At 43.4% G+C, this 25,180-nt stretch overlaps 1 protein-coding gene across 2 annotated transcripts in view; it reads right to left on the reverse strand.

The window, feature by feature from the left end:
- Nucleotides 1–4,879: 4,879 nt before the first annotated feature.
- The window catches only part of LOC100582059 (zinc finger protein 320), a 28,427-nt gene continuing 8,126 nt past the window's right edge, over nt 4,880–25,180 (reverse strand). The window contains exons 5-8 of one of the 2 annotated variants that reach the window (XM_030821257.1): nt 20,777–21,805; nt 14,334–14,415; nt 6,817–6,922; nt 4,880–5,139 (exon numbers count right to left, since the gene is read on the reverse strand). In XM_030821257.1, the coding sequence (XP_030677117.1) occupies nt 20,949–21,805 (857 nt within the window). In that variant the 3' untranslated portion in view covers nt 4,880–5,139; nt 6,817–6,922; nt 14,334–14,415; nt 20,777–20,948. Of the gene's footprint in view, nt 5,140–6,816; nt 6,923–14,333; nt 14,416–16,519; nt 21,806–25,180 lie in introns of those variants that run through there. The other variant, XM_030821256.1, reaches the window with a different exon arrangement.

The raw sequence follows: 25,180 nt of genomic DNA on the forward strand, positions 1-25,180 counted from the left end.
GCACATTTGTAAAAGAGATCTGTTACTTTCTCCTTTCTATTTACATTTTTTCTCTTTTATTTTCTTTTCTTTTTTTCTTTTTCTTTTTTTTTTTTTTTGAGACTGAGTATTTCTCTGTCGCCCAGGCTGGAGTACAGTGGTGACATCTCGTCTCACTGCAGCCTCTGCCTCCTGGGTTGAAGCGATTCTTCTGCCTCAGCCTCCGGAGTAGCTGGCATTACAGGCACACGCCACCGTACCCGGCTAATTTTTGTATTTTGGGTGGAGACGGGGTTTCATCATATTGGACAGGCTGGTCTCGAACTCCTGACTTCAAGTGATCCGCCTGCCTCGGCCTCCCAAAGTGCTGGGATTACAGGCATGAGCCACCATGCCTGGCCTAGGAAATACTCTTTACTTCGCTTTTTAAATGTTGAGAAAATACAATTGAAAACTGAAAAATCTTCCCCAAAATGATAAATCATCTTCATGACAAGACAGGAAGAAATAAAAACCATTTTATGAATAAATAAGCCTTAGACCAGAATGTACTGGGAAATAGAGGCAAAAAGCTGAGAGGATGAAAAGAGAGAAAGAAACTTCACTGTTCTACACAACCCATTAAGTACATGTTTTCAAGATAAACACTAATCAGTCCTCAGGGAAGAGGACTTGACAAGCCCTTGGTCACACATCCTGGCTCTACTTGGTAATGGAGGTGACCATCTGTGTCAGCTAGTTAGCTTCATGCAGAAGGAGGGGAAATACATTAACCCATGTCTTTTTGACAAGTGTGAGTTTTACAACATGGCGACAGGTGCCCTCTCTAGTGAGGCTGCTACAACCCGACAGAAACTGATGTCAACAGTAAATAATAAAATTTAGAATACATGATTAATTATAGAGTTTATTGGAACACAAAGCTTGAGGATAGCCACCTGGAAACATCAACTCTAAATGAAGGGGGCCCGTGTTCCCAAGTAGAGATGTTAAGATATCACACACAAGGAAAGAAAGAGAAGCTTTAGCAGAATCACCACATTTTCCATTCAAGACCAGTACATAGGGTGTAGCAAGTTGATTGGTGATGGATTGATACACTTCAAGGAAGGTTACTTTATCACTCCGTAAGAAGGGACAGTGATGCCAAAAGTTCTTATCTCTGGGGCTGGTTAGTCTTCCTACTTACAGGTAAACTGTTTTTTTTTTTTTAATTGATATTAGGAAACTAAATTTTATTGCACTACACGCTACAAGTTACAAAGTAGGGCGTCCTCAAAAACAAAGGAAATGCCTCCTCTTTAAGTTTTTCTTTTTCTTTTTTTATTTTTTTGAGACTGAGTCTTGTTCTGTGGCCCAGGCTCGAATGCGATCTCGGCTCACTGCAAGCTCCACCTCCCGGGTTCACACCTTTCTCCTGCCTCAGCCTCCTGAGTAGCTGGGACTACAGGTGCCCGCCACCACGCTTGGCTAATTTTTGGTATTTTTAGCAGAGACGGAGTCTCACCATGTTAGCCAGGATGGTCTCGATCTCCTGACCTCGTGAGGCTCCAGCCTTGGCCTCCCAAAGTGCTGGGATTACAGGCATGAGCCACTGCGCCCGGCCTGTTTTTCTTACATAGGCGCCTAGGTAAAAACTAAGATATGTCTACCTGCCAGTGTGCTGACAGTCTAACAAAACTTACTATTTTGTTGATTTAAAGATATCCTTGGCTGGTCCCAGTGGCTCACGCCTGTAATCCCAGCAATTTGAAAGGCTGAACCAGGGGAATCACCTAAGGTCAGGAGTTCCAGACCAGCCTGGACAACATGGTGAAAGCCTGTCTCTACTGCAAATGTAACAATTAGCCAGGTGTGGTGGCACATGCCTGTAATCCTAGCTACTCAGGATGCTGAGGAAGTAGAATCACTTGAACTTGGGAGGCGGGGGTTGCAGTGAGCCGAGATTTTGCCATTGCACTCCAGCCTGGATGACAAGAGTGAAACTGCATCAAAAAAAAAAAAAAACAACTATTCTTGGTATTTTAGTGTGCAAGTACTTGAAAGCATGACTGTAATTATTTTAGAAGCATAGATTGTCATGGGATATTGAGTCATCTGGACCTTGTGTTTCTGTAGGAGTTTGTTCTTGCAGGTACTATTAAGCTGCTTTCCTTAACTATAAACATCTTAAGATCGTGACTCATGCGTGAGCAGTAAGGAGTACATCTTGCTAGTTTTAGTGGATTAAAACTTTGCCATTCTAGCTCTCCTAGGATCCTGTTGAACAGTTTTTCCACTCATGCACCACAGAGTTCTAAGCACAATTACGGAGACACTACTCTCTTGTAATGCACCGACATCATGCCACTGCACTTTAGCCTGGGTGACAGTGAGATTTCATCTCAAAAAAAAAAAAAGAAAACTCATCCAAAGCAGAAAGAAAGAAATAAAATTGTATTTGTTTGTAGATGACATGATCTTCTGTGGAAAAAATCAAAAGAGTCAACCAAAATACTACTGGAACTAATAAACACATTCAGTGGATTTGCAGAATACAATATCAGCACCAAAAATTAGCTGAATTTCCACACATTAACAATAAACAATTTTAAAAGAAAATTAAGAAAAGAGTTCCATTTGCTAGAGAAATTTAAGTAAGAAATACTAAGGAATAACTGTAAAGAGGTGAGACGTTTGGACCTTGAAATCCACAAACACTGATCAAAATGATTAAAAACATATATAAATAGATGTAGAACCCATATTGATGGGTTGGAAAAATTAATACTGCTAAATGATTATATAACCCAATGTGATTTAGATTCAACACAATACCCACAAAAATCCCTATCAGATTGTGTTAAGAAACAAAAAACTGGCTGGGAAAAGTGGCACACGTCTGTTGGCCAGGCTGATCTCAAACTCCTGACCTCAAGTGATCTAACTGCCTTGGCCTCCCAAAGTGCTGGGATTACAGACATGAGACACCGTGCCTGGCCCAATTCTCTTAACATAAACACTTTAACATCAATTAATGCTTGAACTCAGTATTAAATCAACTCAAACTCAAGTCAATGCTGAATTGACTCTAATGACAATTAATGTTTGATGGTTTGCTATACTCATTGCATTTGCATCAATTATCTCAAAAATGAATTTTCTGATGTTCTGCAAGGAGTGACCTCGGACTGAAACCTTGTCACACTTATTTGTAAGATTTCTGTCCAGTATGGATTCTCTGATGCCTAATGACTTGTGAATGTGAAGTAAAAGCTTTGCCATAATTATCACACTTGTGAGGTTTCTCTCCTGTATGAATTCTCCTACGTTTTGCATAGAATGAAGCTTGACTGAAGACCTTGCCTCAATCATGACATTTGTAAGATTTCTCTCCAGTATGAGTTCGCTGATGAACTGCAAGTTATGAATGATGTTTGAAAAATTTGCCACATTTATTACACTTGTAAGGTCTCTCTTCATTACAGATTCTCCAATGATTTGCAATAGTTCTAGCGTTACCGATGATTCTGACAATCATTGCATTAGTAAACTTTCCCTACACCATGGATTGCCTGATGGTGAGTAGGTGGTGACTGCCCACTAAAGGTTTTGCCACACTCATTACACTTGTAAGGTTTCTCTTCAGGGTGAATTCCAGTATGTCCTGCAAGGTGTGAATCACACCCAAAATCCTTGTCACAAACCTTACATTTGTATGGTTTCTCTCCAGTATGAATTCGCCTATGTCTTTCAAGCTGTGATTTGTGACTGAAGACTTTGTCACGTTCTTCACATTTGTAAGGTTTCTCTCCAGTATGAGTTCACTGATGAACTGCAAGGTATCAACAATGACTGTAAAATTGGCCACATTTATCACACTTGTAAGATCTCTCTTCATTATGGGTTCTCCAATGATTTGCAAGTGTTGTAGTTTTACTAGAGACTTTGTGGCAGTCATTACGTCTGTGAGGTTTCACTACACCATGGATTGCTTGATGGTGAATAGGCGATGCCCTCACCCTAAAGGCTTTGCCACACTCATTACACTTGTAAGCCTTCTCCCCAGTATAAATTCCAGTATGTTCTGCAAGGAGTGAATTGAGCCCAAAAACCTTGTCACAAACCTTACATTTGTATGGCTTCTCTCCAGTGTGAATTCTCCTATGTGTTGCAAGGTGTGATCTGCAACTGAAAACTTTGTCACATTCTTTACATTTGTAGTTTCTCTCCAGTACGAATTGCTTTGTGAACAAAATTACAAAAAATTAGATGGGTATGGTGGTTTGTGCCTGTAGTCTCAGCTGTTCTGGACCCTGAGGCAGGCGAATCACTTGAACCTGAGGCGGAGATTACAGTGAGCCGAGATCGCACTGCTGAAAAGACACAAACAAGTTGAAAGCCACTATGACTCGGCTCGTTGCAAACTGCCTCCCGGGCTCAAGCGATTCTCCTGCCTCAACCTTTCAAGTAGCTGGGACTGCAGGTGCACACCACCATGCCTTGCTAAGTTTTGTATTTTTAGTAGAGACAGGGTTTTGCGATGCTGGTCAGACCAGTCTTGAACTCCTTACCGTAAAAAATGAATGTATAATACATAGAAATGAACAAGTTGGAAGCCACTGTGTATTAAACAAATGACAGTAGAACTAAAATATGGGAATCTCATTCAATCTCACAAGCTCCCTCAATAAGAATGATGAAAGCCATAACTGTTACAGGGTTGATCCCACGACAAACTGAACAAAACCTTTCTTGTTAAAAATGAACAATGCCAGGCGCAGTGGCTCAAGCCTGTAATCCCAGCACTTCAGAGGCCGAGGCAGGTGGGTATGGAGGTCAGGAGTTCGAGACGAACCTGGCCAACATGGCAAAACCCTGTCTCCACTGAAGATACAAAATAATTTGCCGGGCATGGTGGCGCGTGCCTGGAATCCCAGCTATGTATATGAAAAGCACGTATGAGGCAAAAATCACAAAAGAGAATACAAAACCAGGAAAAGCCAAGATACACGAGGACAGATTCCTCATGTCTGGAGGGACATTTTCCTCACCCACAGACTCCAGGTTCCTGTAGTTCTCCCACATCGTGGCCCTGTATAAAGCGTTCTGTGCAGGGTCCAGGCTTTTCCACTCCGACAAAGAGAACTCTATAGCCACGTCTCTGAAAGTCAAGCATCCCTAAAATGAGAAACATGTTTAAATAAAACATTATGGAGGAGTTATCACCTTCACACGAAATGAGAAGTGAGAAATTAAGTATCGATTTGACCAAAGGATATGTTCTGACAAACCCGTATTAAGGTATTTTTGAACATTTTTTCTCTATTGTTGCATTTTATTGTACTTTTCCATGAGAGATTTCAAGATCCCCTAAGTAAAAAATTTACAAATAAAAACTAAATATAGTGTTTTCTCTATAAATATGTTCGATATTATGTTCAGCCTAACACATGATATTCATTATCTGGATGAGCTAAAATACAAGTGCAGTCTCAGAGATGACAAAGTCCAGTGGCCTAAAGAAAAGAAAGTCAGGGCCAGCCTTAGTGGCTCGAGCATGTAATCTCAGCATGTTGGGAAGTGGAGGGAGGCAGATCACAAGGTCAGGAGTTTGAGATCAGCCTGACCACCGTGGTGAAAACCCCTCTTCTCCCAGGAGGCAGAGGATGCAGTGAGCCGAGATAACACCAGTGCACTATAGCTGGAGCAACAGAGAGATATTCCATCTCAGTAAAATAAAAATAAAAATTGGCCAGGTGCAGTGGCTCACACTTTTAATCTCAGCACTTTGGGAGGCAGATCATGAGGTCAGGAGATTGAGACCATCCTGGCTAACACGGTGAAATCCCGTCTCTACTAAAAGTACAAAAAATTAGCCGGGCGTGGTGGCAGGCACCTGTAGTCCCAGCTACTCGGGAGGCTGAGGCAGGAGAATGGCATGAACCCGGGAGGCAGAGCTTGCAGTGAGCTGAGATCGGGCCACTGCATTCCAGCCTGGGCGACAGAGCAAGACTCCTTCTCAAAAATAAAAAATAAAATAAAATTTTTAAAAAGGTGGGGCACAGTGGCTCATGCCTGCAATCCCGGCACTTTGGGAGGCCGAGGTGGGCAGATCACCTGAGGTTAGGAGTTTGAGACCAGCCTGGTCAAAATGACGAAACAACGTCTCTATTAAAAATACAAAAATGAGCTGGGTGTGGTGGCGGGCACCTGTAATCCCAGCTACTGGGGAGCCTGAGGCAGGAGAATCGCTTGAACCCAGGAGGCAGAGGTTGCAGCAAGCTGAGATCGTGCTACTGGACTCCAGACTGGGTGAGAACGGTACCCCATTTCAAATATATATATATATATATATATATAATCATAAGGCTGGATGCAGTAACTCATGCGCTGGGTGCAGTGATTCATGCCTGTAATCCTAGCAATCTGGGAGGCTGAGGTGGGCAGATCACCTGAGGTCAGAACTGTGAAACCCTTCCTCCAGGAACCCTCCACATACATGTACTGAAGTCAACACACTCAGAGGCAGCCAGCGTGGCATTCTTGGTAATGGTGAAAAACTGGGAAGGACTCACATGTCTTCATTCAGAAAATGCTCCAAGGAGGATGAAAAACAGCAAACTATCTTCTTTCCTACCTTGAAAATGTGGAACATTTTAAGACTTGCAGGATGAAATATCAGAACAAAACATTTATCATGTCAAGCTCTTTGGCTCACACATGTAATCCCAGTACTTTGGGAGGCCGAGGAGGGAGGATCACTTGAGGCCAGGAGTTTGAGACCAGCCTGGCCAATATGGAGAAACTCCATCTCTACTAAAAATATAACCATTAGCCAAGCATGGTGGCACGTACCTGTAATGCAGCTACTCAGTTGGCTGAGGGTAGAGAATCATTTGAACCCATGAAGCGGAGGTTGCAATGTGCTAGTAAGCTCCAGTCTTTTGACAGGGTGAGACACCTGTCTCACAAAACATACGAAAAAAAAAAAAAAAAAAGAAAAAAGAATTGACTAACAGTGACAGAGGGCTAAATTATGATGTCACGACTACAGTTAAATAACAGCCAGGCAATATGGCAATTCTATATACACGCATTGCCCTTAGTTATCTAGTTTACTGTGCATAAGATATAAAACATAGAATGTGTACTGGGAAAATTGATAAACTGGGATCAGAGAAAACATAGTATAAAACAAACTGTAGGCCGGGCGCGGTGGCTCACGCCTGTAATCCCAGCACTTTGGGAGGCCAAGATGGGCGGATCACGAGGTCAGGAGATTGAGACCATCCTGGCTAACACGGTGAAACCCCATCTCTACTAAAAACACAAAAAAATTAGCCAGGCGTGGTGGTGGGCACCTGTAGTCCCAGCTACTCTGGAGGCTGAGGCAGGAGAATGGTGTGAACCTGGGAGGCGGAACTTGCAGTTAACTGAGATCGCGCCACTGCACTCCAGCCTGGGCGACAGAGCGAGACTCCATCTCAGAAAAATAAATAAATAAAATAAAATAAATAAATAAATAAAACAAATTTTACAGTAAAAACATTAAAAAAAAATGCAGGCTCCCTGGTCTGAATGTTCATATTGGCCAAAAGCCATGTTCTTTTTTTTTGTTTTGAGACAGAGTCTCGCTTTCTTGCCAGGCTGGAGTGCAGCGGCATGGTCTCGGCTCACTGCAACCTCTACCTCCTGGGTTCAAGCGATTCTCCTGCCTCAGCCTCCCAAGTAGCTGGGATTACCGGCACACGACACCATGCCCGGCTAATTTTTGTATTTTTAGCAGAGATGGGGTTTCACCATGTTGGCCAGGCTGGTCTTGAACTCCTGACCTCATGATCCACCTGCCTCAGCCTCCCAAAGTGCTGGGATTACAGGCGTGAGCCACCGCACCTGGCCCATGTTCGGATTTCTTATTCTCCAATAGGATGTTCCTGCAGATGGGGCCTTTGAGAGAATTTGATCATGGGTGTTGACTACTCATGAATAGGACCAGTGCTTTTATTTTTATTTATTCTTTATTTATTTTTGAGAAAGAGTTTCACTCTTGTTGCCCAGGCTAGAGTGCAATGGCCTGATCTTGGCATACTCAAACATCCACCTCCTGGGTTCAAGTGATTCTCCTGTCTCAGCCTCCCATGTAGCTAGGATTTTAGGCACGTGCCACCACATCCAGCTAATTTTTGTATTTGTAATAGAGATGGGGTTTCACCATGTTGGCCAGGCTGGTCTTGAACTCTTGACCTCAGATGATCTGCCCGTCTTGGCCTCTCAAATTACTGGGATTACAGGCTTGAGTCACCGCACCTGGCCATTTTCTTGTGTTCAGTAGATTCAAGGATTCAGCATGTTAGATTGACTGGTCTCAAACTTCTGACCTCAAGTGATCTACCCACCTCTGCCTCGCAAAGTGCTGGGATTAGAGGTGTGAGCCACCGTGGCCAGCCAGTCTAAGCTGTTTCTAACAGGACAGTGAAATGATGGAGACAGGAAAAGGAGCATGTCATTGACATCACTGAAGGCTGACAACTCTTATTACACAAAGGCAGTTTACAGCCTTTAGTATAAAAGTTGCAATGTGTGAAGCCATCTAATAGCACTAACTTGTTTAAAATCCTGGAGGCATCCAGGAGCGGTGGCTCACGCTTGTAATCCCAACACTTTGGAAGACCACGGGGGGTGGATCACCTGAGTCGGGTGTTCGACAGCAGTCTGACGTGGAAAAATCCTGTCTCTACTTCAAATACAAAATTAGCTGGGCATGTTGGCGCATGCCTGTAATCCCAGCTACTTAGGAGCCTCAGGCAGGAGGATCGCTTGAACCCGGGGAGCGGGGGTGGAGGTTGCGGTGAGCTCAGATTGCACCATTACAGTCCAGCCTGGGCAACAAGAGTGAAACTCTGTCTCCAAAAAAAAAAAAAATCTGGCGGCAAATTAACATTATTTCTCAAATAAGTACAGCAGGCCCACAGTATTCATGTGCATGACCCCAATTTGCACATACAGTAAGGAAGGGACCAACTTGATCCTGGGCCTGAAGGGTCCCACGACATGTTTCTAAGCACAATAGTCCACCAAGAAAGTACAGAAAACAACAAGTCACAAAAAATGCAAGGAGAACAGAATGAAATATTACAAGGGTGATACAAGGGCTGAGCTGTGCTGCTGACACTGAATGCTAAAGCCATCCCTCATGGATCATGAGCTGAGTCATCATGCCCTGCACGCATGGATTTAGGCAGCCTCCTATAATTTTGTCCAGTGGATGAATAAGGTCTTGACTTACTCAGTGAGAGTAGTGTTGGAGGGGAGAGGCTCATGGGGAAATTGGGGTGTTCACTATTACAAAGTCGATAGGCTGGTATTTGCATCCAGATCAACGTATCATGGGAGACAAGGCCAGGAAAGGAAGGGCAAGGGTGGAGGGCAGGAAGTAATGGGCATGTAGGAGTGAACTTTGTGCATGCACATCTGTGGGAATATAATTCCACTAGGATAGACCGAATCTTGAGCTTGGAGACAAGTGGAACTAATTTAGCAAATGGTAAAATATTGAACCAAGGTTAACTATGCAAATTACAATATGGGCAAGGGACAAGAATGAACGAGATCCAAAAAAGCAGCAGTGTGGTGGCCTGAGGTGAAAGCAGTTTTATATCTCTTAAATTAAATGGCCTCTGATTTCTAGTTTCAAGCATATACTCAACAATATACCTTGTATAGATTCCAGAATTTCATACACACACACAAAAAATGAGTGAAGTCTATGAGGAGTAAGGCAACGAAGGAGACCATGGATGTGAAGAAGGATCCCCTGGCTGAGTAGGTAGAGATGTGTCTGTGAAAACAGAGACAGGCTTAGCACAGTGGCTCATGCCTGTAATAACAATAATAATAATAATGACAGGTTTTTTTTTTTTGGAGATGGAGTGTCACTCTATTGCCCAGGCTGGAGTGCAGTGGTGTGATCTCAGCTCACTGCAACCCCTGCCACCCAGGTTCAAGCAATTCTCTTGCCTCAGCCTCCCGAGTAGCTGGGATAACAGGCCCTGCCACCGGGCCTGGCTGAATTTTCTATTTCTTTATGTATTTATTGAGACAGAGTCTTCCTCTCTCACCCAGGATGGAGTGCAATGGTGCGATCTTGGCTCACTGTAACCTTCACCTCCTGGTTTCACACCATTCTCCTGCCTCAGCCTCCCAAGTAGCTGCGACTACAGATGCCCGCCACCATGTCTGGCTAATTTTTTTTTGTATTTCATTAGAGATGGGGTTTCACCATGTTAGCCAGGATGGTCTTGATATTCTGACCTTGTGATCCACCTGCCTCAGCCTCCCAAAGTGCTGGGATTACGGGCGTAAGCCACAGCGCCCATCCTAAATTTTGTATTTTTAGTAGAGACAGGGTTTCACCATTTTGGTCAGGCTGGTCTTGAACTCCTGAGCACCTGCCTCAGCCTCCCAAAGTGCTGGGATTACACGCGTCAGCCACCATGCCCGGCCCCTTCTTACTATTAACTCATTACTGTGATAGTTGACAACAATGAAAAATACTTAAAATAGCCAGGCGCAGTGGCTTACACCTGTAATCCCAGCACTTTGGGAGGCTGAGGCTGGCGGATCACGAGATCAGGAGATCGAGACCATCCTGGCTAAAACGGTGAAACCCCGTCTCTACTAAAAATACAAAAAATTAGGCAGGAATGGTGGCAGGTGCCTGTAGTCCCAGCTACTCCGGTGGCTGAAGCGGGAGAATGGCATGAACCTGGAGGCGGAGGTTGCAGTGAGCCAAGATCGGGCCACTGCATTCCAGCCTGGGCGACAGAGCGAGACTGCGTCTCAGAAAAAAAAAAAAGAAAAATACTTAAAATAATTACAATTATTATAAAAAATAAAACGTATGGCAAATGTCGTGTTTTCTACATAAACCATAGGCTTATCCATCCATGTATTCATGCACACACATCACACCATGCTGTTACATGTGTGGTGGTGTGCACCTCTAATCCCAGCTACTCGAGAGGCTCAGGTGAAAGAGTCACTGTAATCCAGCAGACGGAGGCTACAGTGAGCCAAAATCTCACTACTGTACTCCAGCCTGAGCGACAGAGGGAGACTCAACTAAAAAAAAATAAAATACAATCAATGATGTGATAAAGCATCCTATACCACTGATGTGTATCTTCACTTCCCATTCCATTCCAAGTCCCTGAAAATGCAGAGTCTAGCTGGGCACGGTGGTTCAGGTCTGTAATCCCAGCACTTTTGTAGGCTGAAGTGAAAAAACACAAGGTCAGGAGTTCCCGACCAGCCTGACCAATATGGTGAAATCCCATCTCTACTAAGAATACAAAAAAATTAACCAGGCATGGTGGCACGTGCCTGTAATCCCAGCTACTCAGGAGGCTGAGGCAGGAGAATTGCTTGAACCCAGGAGGCGGATGTTGCAGTGAGCTGACAGCCTGTCACTGCACTCCAACTTAGGCAACAGAGCGAGACTCCATCTCAAATAAATAACTAAATAAATTAGCCGCATGTGGTGACACATGCCTATCATTCAAGCTCTTTGGGAAGCTAAAGTGGGGATTACTTGAGCCCGGGAGTTTCAGGCTGCTGTAAACTCTAAATTGTGCCTTTGTGCTCCACAACTAAGCCACAGAGCGACATTTTCTCCCTCTCCCTCTCCAACATGGTGAAACCCCATCTCTACCAAAAATACAAAAAATTAGTCAGGCATCATGGCACACGTCTGTGGTCCCAGCTACTTGGGAGGCTGATGCAATAAGATCACTTGAGCCTGGGACACAGAGATTACAGTGATCCAAGACTATACCACTGCATTCCACCCTAAGTGACAGAGTGACACTCCACTTCGGAAAAAAAAAATTCCAAAAACATCTTGTATATTCCTGAGCAAAAGAAACTTCTTTCGAGGTCTACAGTTCTGATGGCATCAATCCCAAACATGTAATTACTCACTCCCAGAAAATCACGGAAATATGTTCAAAATGTACACATTGTGAACACATAGCTGCAGGTGTTTAAAACACTGAAAACTTGTGAACACATAGCTCTAGGTGCTTAAAATACTGAAAAAGAGGCAGCTGTAGAAATGAAATCTGAGCAAATGCTTTTCTCATGAACACAAGGACTCTGTTAAACCAAGGTTCAAAGTCAATCCAGCCCATCCTTCAACATCTGCAGAGAATATTATGGACCAGAGGGATTTAAATTAATTACGTTACAAAGAGAGGATGCAACATGTCATCACTTCATCATCACATCCAATCAACTCACCGCTCATCTCCACCCAGGGTCCCCCTTTGTCTTCATTACTGTTTCCCTCCCTCATTCTGTACATAACTCTCACTCTCACCTTCTCTGAAATTAGAATGAGCCAGGTGTGGTAGCACATGCCTGTCATCCTGGCTCCTTGAAAGGCTAATGTGGGTATCACTTGAGCCCACGAATTTGAGGCTGCTGTAAACTAGAATTGTTCCATTGCACTCCAGAATGGGCCCCAGAGTGACACTTTCTTAAAAGAGAAAGTTTGGAGTCAGAGACATATTGACTCACTACTGTAGCTTCAAATCCGTTACAAAATCAGACACAAAATATCTCCCATAGTTTGTTTCCTTTTTCAGAATTCACCAGACACCAGTGTATATTAATGTACTGAAGGGGGACTGCCCCTCCACGCCTGTGGGTATTCCTGACAAGGTGGAGATAAGAGACTGAGAAAAGAAATAAGACACAGGGACAAAGTATAGAGGGAGAAAAGTGGGTCCAGGGGAGCAGCGCTCAGCAAGTGAGGACCTGCACCGGCGTCGAACTCTTGAGTTCCCGCAGTATTTATTTATTATTTATTTATTTATTTATTTATTTATTTATTTATTTTTTGAGACAGAGTTTTGCTCTGTCACTCAGGCTGGAGTGCAGTGACATGGTTGAGGCTCACTGAAACCTCCGCCTCCCAGGTTTACACCATATCCTGCCTCAGCCTCCCAAGTAGCTGGAACTACAGGCGCCCCACTGGGCCCGGCTAATTTTTTCTATTTTTAGTAGAGATGGGGCTTCACCGTGTTAACCAGGATGGTCTCAATCTCCTGACCTCGTGATCCGCCTGCCTCGGCCTCCCAAATTGCTGAGATTACAGGGGTGAGCCACGGCGCTGGCCTCCCTCAGTATTTATTGATCACTATCTCTACTATCTTGGTGAGAGGGATGTGGCAGGACTATAGGGTGATGGTGGGGATAGGGTCAGCAGGAAAACACGTGAGCAAAGGACTCTGTGTCATAAATAAGTTTAAGGAAACATGCTGTGCCTGGATGTGCACGTAGGCCAGATTTATGTTTGACTTTACACAAACATCTCGGTGCAGTAAAGACCAGTATTGCTGCCAGCGTATCCCACCTCCAGCCATAGGGCGGTTTTCTCCTATCTCAGTAAATAGAATGTACAATCGGATTTTACACCAAGACATTTCATTCCCAGGGATGAGCAGGAGACAAATGCCTTCCTCTTATCTCAACTGCAAAGAGGCCTTCCTCCTTCACTAATCCTTCTCAGCACTCAGCAAAGACCCTTTACAGGTGTTGGTTGAGGGACTGTAAGGTCTTTCCTTTCTCATGACGCCATATCTCAGGCTGTCTCAGTGGGGGGAAACCTGGACAATACCCAGGCTTTCTTGGGCAGAGGTCCCTGTGGCTTTCTGCAGTGCATTTGTGTCCCTGGTTAATGGAGAATGGCAATGCCTTTCACAAAGCATACTGCCTGCAAGAACTTTTTTAACAAGGCACAACCTGCACAGCCCAAGATCCATTAAATCTTGAGTCAATACAGCACATGTTTCTGTGAGCACAGGGTTGGGGCTAAGGTTACAGATTAACAGCATCTCAAAGCAGAAGAATTTTTCTTAGTACAGATCAAAATGGAGTTTCTTATGTCTTCCTTTCCTACATAGACACAGTAAAAATCTGATCTCTCTTTTATTCCCCCACAATGTATGACTTTCATATACAGTTTCTCTGATCTGGTCCACAAAGAGCTAAACATCCATCCAGATGTGGCCCCTGAACAAACCCTGCTGCCCAACATCACTGACACCATGGAGCCCACACCCCATCTCCATCCATCTCTGGTGTGAGCCCTTCCCAGGACCATGCCCCGTGGAGCCTCTTCCCAAGCTCATGTCACTAGGTTATAGGAGATGGAATTTAAGTAAAGATGACAAGGACTGAGAAAAGGCATGGGTGAGTGCCAGCAAAAGTGTGAGGCAGGATGCTTCAGACTCACAGAAGACTGGCTACTACAATACCTGGCATTCAGAAAGGAAAGAGACAGAAGAATCCAATGAGAAATATCACTTCACCTGAGGAAGAGCCAGCCCTGGCTCCTTTTCTTTGCTCTTCTTGGTGTCTTCCTCACGTACCAAAAGTCTTTGGAAATCAGTCCTGTATGTGAAAAAAATCAGAGCTTTAATGTTTAGAAATCACTCTCTCCTTTTCTGTGGCAAAACACACACACAGGGGAGATCTCACCCGAGAGAAAGACAGTCCTCTGCTGCCCACTGCACCAGAGATTGTGGAGATAAGAACGTCCCACAGGAAGACCTACAAGGGTAATTTTGACCTGTTTTCAGATCTTGCTCCCCTCCTGGAAAAGTCCACACACACGCTGCAGCAGGGCACAGAACTTCAGGGCACAGATCTGGCCCTAACCCAACCCCATGCAGAGCACAGCCCCCTCACCTCCCTGTGGATCACAGGCTGATCTCAGCTCTCAACATAGAGGAAACTCCCTTGTTTTTCAATGCTGGAGACAGATGAGAATCACCAGCGCCATAGTAATTACTGAGGGTGGGTTTAAATCTATGATGATAGCAATCTTTGATAAAACAGCATAAAAGATGTATTTGCAAAATGCCCGAGAACCCTAATGTGAAGCTAGGGTTGAGCTCCACTCAGAGGGCGCCAGCCCAGCACAGCCCCACCTTCTGGCTCTGCTCTCCACTTGGGGACTTGTTCCCACCAGGATCCAGTGAACAGTGAAGGAGCAAAAAGAATCACACAGAACAGGCAACATGGACCAGAGGTGGGGGTGAAGGTGGGGCTGTCATGTCAAATGGGGGACTGTGGGTGATCACAAAAGTTTCCATAGAAAAAAGTGATGTCAAAACAAAGACTTAGCAAAGAAACGCTACTTGTCACTTGCAGCTGAGGGGCCAGAGAGTCCTAGGCAGAGGGACAGCCCAGGTGAAGGCCCTGAGATAGGAGCAACCTCAGTCCCAGAAAAACGAAAGAGGTCTTCATGGCTGGAGCAGAGGCAGTGAGGAGGACGCAGGCAGGAGATGAGGTCAGAGGGGTCCCAGGAGCCCAGATCTGTAGGGATGAGCTCTTGAAACATTTTTCTCTCACACCTCAAAAGAATTTTGGAAATGATGTATTTTCTCAGTCCTTTTATGTATACATGCAAATTTCTCTTTACATTATAAATGACAACACTTAGAAATAATGTAATTTATCTCCCTTACTTAAAATACATGCTGTCAAGCTTGGCTAAGCTTCCAGTAATACACTGTCACCCACATCTGAGACATGTAGGACTGTAAGGGAATGTGTTTGGGGGTCTAGGAAGTCACTTATGGACACATGAAGGTGGAGATGCCTGTCTGATGTCCCAGCAGAGAGCTGAGGAGACAACTGGACACAGGATTGTAGAGCTCAGGGGAGAGGCCTGTAGGGGACATGGGTAGGTGGGTTAAAGCTGTGAGATGAGATAAGGAAAAGCAGTGGGTGTGGACAGAGACAAGAAAATGTTCAAGATGATTTGAGTCTCATCCCCTGTTTTTCCATTCTGGTATTTGTGATTTTTACATTTTTGGAGAAGAGGAATCCATTTAAAATTCAAATTACACCTGATCATTACCCTCTCCTACAGGAAAAGCCACACACTATTTGGCAAAGTGTTTCAGGGCTCAGTGAAACTCTGTCTCTACCAAAAGTACAAAAAATTAGCCAGGCGTGGTAGTGTGCATCTGTGGTCTCAGCCATGTGAGGGGCTGACTGTGGTGGATCTTTGGCCCTTGGAGGCAGAGGTTGCAGTGAGTCAAGGTCGTGTCACTGCACTCAAGCATGGGTGACCGAGTGGCACTCTGTCTCAAAAAAAGAAAAAAAAATTCCAGGACAATTTTATATACCTGAGCAAATGAAATGTCTCTTTCAACGTCTAAGGTTCTGATGGCATGAATCCCAAACATGTAATTATTTTCCCAGAAAAATCATAGTAATATCTTCAAAATAAACACAACTGTGAACCCCTAGCTAAAGGTGTTTAAAACACTGAAAGAGAGGCAGTGGTAGAAATGAGATCCAAGCAAATGTTTTCTTCTTGAACACATGGGCTCTGCTGGAACAAGGTTCCACGTCAACCCTGTCCATCGTTGAACATCTGCAAAGAATATTATGGATCAGAGGAACTTGAGGGGAATGTTTATTTAGCAGCTCACAGCTCACCATTTAATCAGATGACATAAAGAAAGAAGATGGAATAATAGGCTACTTCAACTAAATTTTGATGTTAGCATAAAGAAAAAGTTCCTTGATATCTTTATCAAGTACACATCGAAACAACCTAAAATCATTTATCAGGTACCAGAAAATGTTTCCAATGTATGATATAGACTAGAAAGCATGCAGTCCTCAATGTAAACTAAACACAATAAATTTCAGAGAAAAACAATTTTAAAATGGTTAAAAAATATATCTAATGAAATGTGGGGTCACAGAACATTTTGAACACATATCATAGTTGGAAAACAATGATGTGACCTCGTAAGATTATACCAAAGCTTTTATGAGAAGCAGTTTTTTATATTATTTTAATTTTATTTTAGAGACAGAGTCTCGCTCTTGCCCAGCGGGAGTGCAGTTGCAGGATCTCAGCTCACCGCAACCTCTGCCTCCCAAATTCAAGCCATTCTTCTGCCTCAGCCTCCCGAGTAGCTGGGATTACAGGCACTCCCCACCACACCAAGCTAATTTCTATATTTTAGTCAAAATGAGGATTCACCGTGTTAGCCAGGCTGTTCTCAAATACTTGATCTCAGGTGATCTGCCCACCTTGGCCTCCCAAAGTGCTGGGATTACAGGCATGAGCCACAGCACCTGGTCTATTTTTTTTTTTTTTTTAATAAAGAAACACTTTGGTCATGGTGGCTCATGGCTGTAATCCCAGCACCTTGGGAGGCCAATACAACTGGATCGCTTGAGCCCTGGAATTCAAGACCAGCTTGGGCAACATGGTGAAAGCCCATCTCTACAAGGAACACAAAAATTCGCCCGGTGCTGTGGCACCCGGCTGTGGTCCTAGCGACTTTGGAGGCTGAGGTGGGAGGATCCCTTGAACCCAGGAGACTGAAACTTCAGTGAGCATTGATCCTGTCACTGCTCTCACGCCTGGGCAACAGAATGAGACCCATCTTTAATAGAAATGAAGAAAAAGGAAACACATGCATCCTGGGTCTGGGGACAGGGGGAGTCTAAGGCCAATTAACACAAACCTCAGGAGGTCCTGACGACGTGTGCCCATGGTATTGAGGTTGCAGTTTGGTTTCACACATTTTACAGGCACACAAGACAGCAATCAGTACATATATACATTGGTCTGTTCTGGAAAGGTGGAATAACTGGAATTGGGGACCTTCTGGGTAACAGGTAGATAACAAATAATAACATTCTTTGAGTCTTTGATCAGCCTTTTGCTAAATACACAATTTATATGTGAGGGGGAGGAGGAATAAGTCACTTATGCCTTAGGCTGGCTCAGTGACCCTACATTTTTACACAAACAATAGGGCAGGGGAAGCAATCAGATAGACATTTGACTCAGGTGTGCAGAGGGATGGGTTCTGTCCCACACCTGTGAAGATAAGCGCTCAGTTTACATCGCCAGGGTGAAATTCAACAGAACTATTTTAGGGTGGAGATCTTGAGGCTCCCAGTTTGGGAGGGGCATATGTAGATTTTTAAAAAATCTTTGTAGCTATCTTGTTTAGGAATAAAATGGAAGGCAGGTTTGTCTGACGCAGTGCCCAGATTGACTTTTCTCTTTGGCTTAATTTTTATTTTCCTTTCACAAGCTTGTGGCAGCCATAATGCTTTGACACACTGATACTGTTTCATATAGATCTTTCCACAACAGTAAAGTCCAAGGGTCTGTCATGAACCAGGTTAGAGGAGAAAATTTTCAGAAGAGTCCATCTCAAAAAAACAAAACAAACAAACCAGAATTTAAAATACTCTACAGAATTAAGTCATTTGACTTTTTTAAATGAAAAGTCTCACATATTTATTACTGAACCAAGCCAACAAAGGTGTTCATAACAGATCCAGAGAGAAAAAATACAGTCTCAATAAAACATGTCCAACTCTCCAGATAGTGGTGACATTTTCAGCTTGATATGGTAACATGACTGAATCTTCAGACAGCATGAACATGTGTGCCATCTCATGTGCAATTCCTTATAGACCCAGCTTGGCTCTTCTCCAATGCCTTCTTTGACAGTTGTACCTATAAAACTGATGTGGATGGTCTGCCTGCCATTCTGTGCATCACTTTTCTTTATTTTATTTTATTTTTTTTTGAGACAGAGTCTCGCTCTGTCGCCCAGGCTGGAGTGCAGTAGCATGATCTCTGCTCACTGCGAGCTCCACCTCCTGGGTTCACACCATTCTCCTGCCTCAGCCTCCTGAGTAGCTGGGACTACAGGTGCCCACAACCACGCCCGGCTAATTTTTTGTATTTTTAGTAGAGACGGGGTTTCACCATGTTAGACAGGATGGTCTCGATCTCCTGACCTCGTGATGCTCCCGCCTCGGGCTCCCAAAGTGCTGGGATTACAGGTGTGTGCCACTGTGCCTGTCCTGTCCATCACTTTCAACATTGTCTTGTCTCAAAATAAGTTTTCCATTTACAAACTGGTGATTTCTTTTGGGCATCGTCCCCATAACCATTTCATAAAGCATCAATGATTTCATGATTCCTCTACCCAAACTTTACCAAATTCATTTTTTGATACACTATCTGTCTCTGTCACCTATGCTGGAGTACAGTGGCAGGATCATGGCTCCCTGCAGCCTCAAACTCCCAGGCTCAAGCCATCTTCCCACTGCAGTCTCCACAGAAGCTGAACCAGCAGGCATGTGCACCATGCCCAGCTAATTTATGTATTTTTTGTAGAAAAGGTGGTTTCACCATTCTGCCCAGGCTGGTCTTGAGTACTGGGGCTCACGTGACCCACCTATCTCGGCCTCTGAAAGTGCTGGGATTACAGGCCTCAGCCACTGCATCTGGTCTCATCGTAAATTTGATGTTTCTTCTTGTTTCAATTTTAGCAGAATTTACGTTGCTTTGATTGAGTCTCTTTTCAAACTCATGTCTTACCCATCTGAGTGCCTCAAACCAGGCCCTGTTCAGACATGTTATAACAGATTTGTACCACTTTATCTTGGTGCAAAAAATGTAACATCATGCGCAATTTTCTCATAATATGTATTTTTCCATGAACTTCCTGAAGACCCCTTGTACTAGCGAACTGTATTCAAGAGGTTATAAAAAGGATTGTTGATATGCAAGTGCCACTTATTTCTGGGATGCAAAATGGTTCAACACAGTCAAGCAAATCAATGTGATATACCACTTGACAGAATTGAAGATAAAAACCGCATCATCTCAATACATGGAGAAAAAGCATTTCACAAAATTCAACATACAGTCATCATGGAAATCCTAAACAAAATAGAAAGAGAAGGAAATTTACCTCAACAATACAAAGACCATCCATGAAATGACCACAGCAGAAATAACCAATCATGGAAAATGGAATGCTTTTCCTGTAGGATCTCACATGATGCAAGAATGCTCTCACCCTTTCTATTCAATCAATACTGGCTGTCCTAGCCAGAGCAATGAAATAGCAAAAGAAATCAAACTCATCCAAATCAGAAAGAAAGAAGTAAAATTCTATTTGTTTGTAGATGACATGATCTGTGTAGAAAATCATGAAGAGTCAACCAAAATGCAACTGGAGCTAATAAACATACGCAGTGGATTTGCAGAATAGAGTAACAGCACCAAAAATTAGTTGAATTTCCATACATTAACAATAAACAATTTAAAAAGAAAATTAAAAAACACTTTCATTTGCTAAAGAACTTAAAGTAAGAAATACTTAGGAGTAAACGTAAAAAGGTGAGAAGTTTCTACCGTCAAATCTACAAACATTGATCAAAATGATTAAAAACATGTACAAATAAGAGATACAAGCTATACTGAATGGAATAATATTGCTAAATGATTATATAACCGAATGTGATGTAGAATCAAAACAATACCCAGAGAAATTTCTATAACTTTTTGTTAAAGAAACCAAAAACAGGCCAGGCGTGGTGGCTCACACCTGTAATCTCAGCACTTTGGCAGGTGGAGGCAGGTGGATCATAAGGTCAGAAGATTGAGACCATCCTAGCTAACATGGTGAAACCCAGTCTCTACTAAAAATACAAAACATTACTCAGGCATGGTGGCATGCACCTGTAGTCCCAGCTACTCATGAGACTCAGGCAGGAGAATCACATGAACCTGGGAGGTGAAGGTTGCAGTGAACCGAGATCACATCGCTGCACTCCAATGTGGGTGACGGAGCAAGATTCCATCTTAAAACAAATAAATAAATAAAAGAACATACAGGCTGGGAAAAGTGGCTCCCGTCTGTTGGCCAGGCTGGTCTCAAATTCATGACTTCAAGTGACCTACCTGTCTTGGCCTCTCAAAGTGCTGGGATTACAGGTGTGAGACACCATGCCCGGCCCAATCCTCTTAACATAAACAGTTTAATGTCAATTAATGCTTCAAATCAGTGTTAAGTCAACTCAAACTCAGGTCAATGCTGATTTGACTCTAATGTCAATTAATGCTTGATGGTTTGCTATATGCATTTGAAACAACTGTCTCCAAAAGGAATTTTCTGATGTTCTGCAAGCAGTGACCTCAGACTGAAGACCTTGCCACACTGATGACATTTGTAAGATTTCTGTCCAGTATGGATTCTCTGATGCCTAATAAGGTGTGAAGGTGAATTAAAGGCTTTGCCACAATCATCACACTTGTGAGGTTTCTCTCCTGTATGAATTCTCCTATGTCTTTCAAGGTGTGATTTGCGAATGTAAACTTTGTCACATTCCTCACATTCGTAAAGTTTCTCTCCAGTATGAAGTTTTTGATGACATGCAAGGTATGCTTTTGTACTAAAAACCTTGCAACATTCATTACATGTGTAAGGTCTCTCTCCAGTATGAACTCTCTGATGTTCTGCAAGGCGTGAATCACTCCGGAAAGCCTTGTCACAAACCTTACATTTGTATGGTTTCTCTCCAGTATGAATTATCCTATGTATTTCAAGATGTGATTTGCAACTGAAAACTTTCTCACATTCTTCACATTTGTAAGGTTTCTCTCCAGTGTGAATTCTCCTATGTCTTCGCAGATGCAAATGAAATCTCGATCCAAGCTGATCTTTAATAGGCTTGTTTCCAGCATGCCTTTGATCACATCGGTCTGTACTACCAGTCAACTTTTTTATTTCTGTCATGGGTGCTTCATGGTCATTTGTTTCATCTTCTTGCCACTGAAACACAAAGTCATGAATGTCTTTCTCAATTTCCTGGGAGCAAAATGCTCCAATACGATAACTTGCTTGTCTTTGCAATGTCCCTGTGTGGAACACTTCTGTATTGCCTTGCCCTGTTGATGACAATGTAGTCATCATGCATTTGGAAGAGGTATCTATAAAATATAAACACCAATAGGTTTCCAATTAAGTACAGATGGTATAAAATACTGAAATGTGTAAATATCACACACACACAAAAATACTTGTTTTAAACTTCCCAAACATGAGCTTCAAAGTTTAGGAACACAAAATGAGTAAGATCCTTTAATAAATAAAGGTCGATTACATGTACTTCAAATCACTTTTACAGAAGCCTATTTCCAATATCATGACAAAACACTGACAGGGCACGAACACGCATAAGCCTAAAGTAAGGAGTATTTTTCCACTTTAATCCTAAGGGGTATCACACAGTGCAAAAAATATATCACTGTCACATCAAGGAAGAGAAAAATATGTATTCTTCATATATACAGTATATTTAGCATATACAAATAAACGCTAAAAAACCAGACAATGTGCTATATTGGTAAATAATCCACAACAAGCTCTTGTAAGGATAATCAAAATCAATGGAAATTCTGTATTATCAAACAATCATAGCACTGAGAAGATGAGATTACAAAAATTAGCCAGGTGTGGTGGCCCACCCTGTCATCCCAGCTACTAGGGACGCTTGGGCATAAGAATTGATTTAAGCCAAGATGCAAAGTTTGCAGTGAGCCCACATTGCTCCACTGCACTCCAGCCTAGGTGAAAAAGTGAGACTCCATCTCAGAAAACAAAAAAAGGCAGGGGGTGGTGGCTCACGCCTGTAATCCCAGTACTTTGGGAGGCTGAGGCAGGTGCATCACCTCAGGTTAGGCGTTCAACCAGCCTGGCCAACATGGCAAAGCCCCATCTCTACTAAAAATATAAAATGTAGCCAGATATGGTCATGGGTGGCTGTAATCCCAGCTAGTTGAAAGGATGAGGCAGGAAAATCACTTGAACTCAGGAGGCAAAGATGGTGGTGAGCTGAGATCACACCATTGCACTCCACCTTGGGCAACAGAGTGAGACTCCATCTCAAAAAAAAAGAAAATGTTAATACCATATTTTTCTGAATAACTGTTACAAAATTACCTATATCCATGTGGAACAGGCACGTTGTGACTTTTTTAAAAAAATTTTTTGTATTTTTATTTTTTTGAGATGGAGTCTCACTGTGTCACCCAGGCTGGAGTGAAATGGCATAATCTTGGTTCACTGCAACCTCCGCCTCCTGGGTTCAAGCGAGTCTCTTGCCTCAGCTTCCCAAGCACCTGGGATTACAGGCACACGCCACTATGCCCAGCTAATTTTTATACTTTTAATAGAGACGGGGTTTCACCATGTTGGCCAGGCTAGTCTCAAACTCCTGTGAACTCCTGTGATCTCGAACTCATGTGATCCACACATCTCAGCCTCCCAAAGTCCTGGGATTACAGGCATGAGCCACTGTGCCCAGTGGCAGTTTGTGACATTAACGAAGGGACTGTATCAGTTATATTGAATACCACATACCGAAAACTCATAAAAGGAAGAAAATAATAAGTCAATTTATACTGCCTGCAGAATTCTAAACAATTCCCTCTTAAGAAAAAAGTCATAACTTGTAGTTACCACCAGTACACAACATAAGAACTGAAATACATGTTAACATCACTACCTTCTGAAGTATGAGGTGAAGAAAATACACAGAATTATAAGGAATAAGAATTGACTAATGGCCAGCCATGGTGGCACATACCTGTAATCCCAGCACTTTGGTAGGCTGAGTCAGGTGGATCATGAGGTCAGGAGTTCGAGACCAGCCTGGAACAAATGGTGAAACCCCATCTCTACTAAAAATACAAAAAAAATTAGCTGGGCGTGGTGGCAGGTGCGTGTAATCCCAGCTACTTGGGAGTCTGAGGCAGGAATCATTTGAACCTGGAAGGCTGAGGGTGCAGTGAGCCAAGATAGTGCACTCTAGCCTGGGCAGCAAGACAAGATTCCATCTCAAAAAAATAAAATAAGATAAATAACTACTTCTCGAATAAGCTTTGGTAGATGTGGTATTCTCTAATAGGATGTTCCTGCAGATGCAGACCTTGAGAGAATTTAGTCGTGGGTGTTGACTCCTCATGAATAGGACTAGTGCATTTATAGAGACATTAAAGAGCTCACTGCCTGTTCCTCTTTCCACCATATTAGGACACGGCAGGAAGATGGCTGGGCTAAACCATGAAGAAGGCTCTCACCAGGAATCAATTTGGCTGGCACCTTGCTCTTGGATTTCCCACTTTCCAAATTAATGAGAAATAAATTTCTGTGTCTTAAGCTTCCCAGTTTAAGCTACTTCCTTTTTTGTTTGTTTTTCAGATCGAGTCACGCTCTGTCACCCAGGCTGGAGTGTACTGGCAGGATTCTCCTACCTCAAGTGATTCTCCCTACTCAGCCCAGAGTCTCACTCTGTTGCCTGGGCTGGAGTGCAGTGGCATGATCTCAGCTCCCAGCAACCTCCACCTCATGGGTTCAAGTGATTCTCCTGCTCCAGCCTCCCAAGTAGCTGGGATTATAGGCGCATGTCACCATGCACAGCTGGTTTTTGTAGTTTTAGTAGAGATGGGGTTTTACCATATTGGCCAGGCTTGTCTTGAACTCCTGACTTCAAGTGATCAACCTGTCTCAGCCTCCCAAAGTGCTGGGATTTTAGGTGTGAGCCACTGCGCCTGGCCCATTTTTGCCATTTAGTACATTCCAGGTTTCACCATGTTGGCCAGACTGTTTTCAAACTCCTGACCTCAAGCAATCTACCCACTTTGGTCTTTGAAAGTGCTAGGATTAGAGGCGTCAGCCACCGTGGCCAGTCAGTCTAAGCTATTTCTAACAGTGAAATGACAGAGACAGGAACAGGAGCATCTCATCATCAACATCACCGCAGGCTGACCAATCTTATTAAACAAAGGATGTTTAGGGACTCTACTATAAATCTTGCAATACCTTTTTTTTTTTTTTGAGACAGAGTCTCGCTCTTTCACCCAGGCTGGAGTGCAGTGGCGCGATCTCGGCTCACTGCAGGCTCCGCCCCCCAGGGTTCACACCATTCTCCTGCCTCAGCCTCCCGCGTAGCTGGGACTACAGGCGCCCGCCACCTTGCCCGGCTAATTTTTTGTATTTTTAGTAGAGACGGGGTTTCACCATGTTAGCCAGGATGGTCTCAATCTCCTGACCTCGTGATCCGCCCACCTCGGCCTCCCAAAGTGCTGGGATTGCAGGCATGAGCCACTGTGCCCGGCCTAAAAATCTTGCAATACTTGAAGCCATCTAATAGCACTAAAATGTTTTAAAAACCTTGAGACATGTAGGGTGTGGTAATCCCAGCATTTTGGGAGGGTGAGGTGGGAGATTCATCAGGTCAGGAGATCAAGACCATCTCAGCTAACAAGGTAAAATCCTGTCTCTGCTAAAAAAAAAAATACAAA

This window comes from Nomascus leucogenys, chromosome 10, assembly GCF_006542625.1.
Source record: "Nomascus leucogenys isolate Asia chromosome 10, Asia_NLE_v1, whole genome shotgun sequence".
Taxonomy (NCBI): domain Eukaryota; kingdom Metazoa; phylum Chordata; class Mammalia; order Primates; family Hylobatidae; genus Nomascus; species Nomascus leucogenys.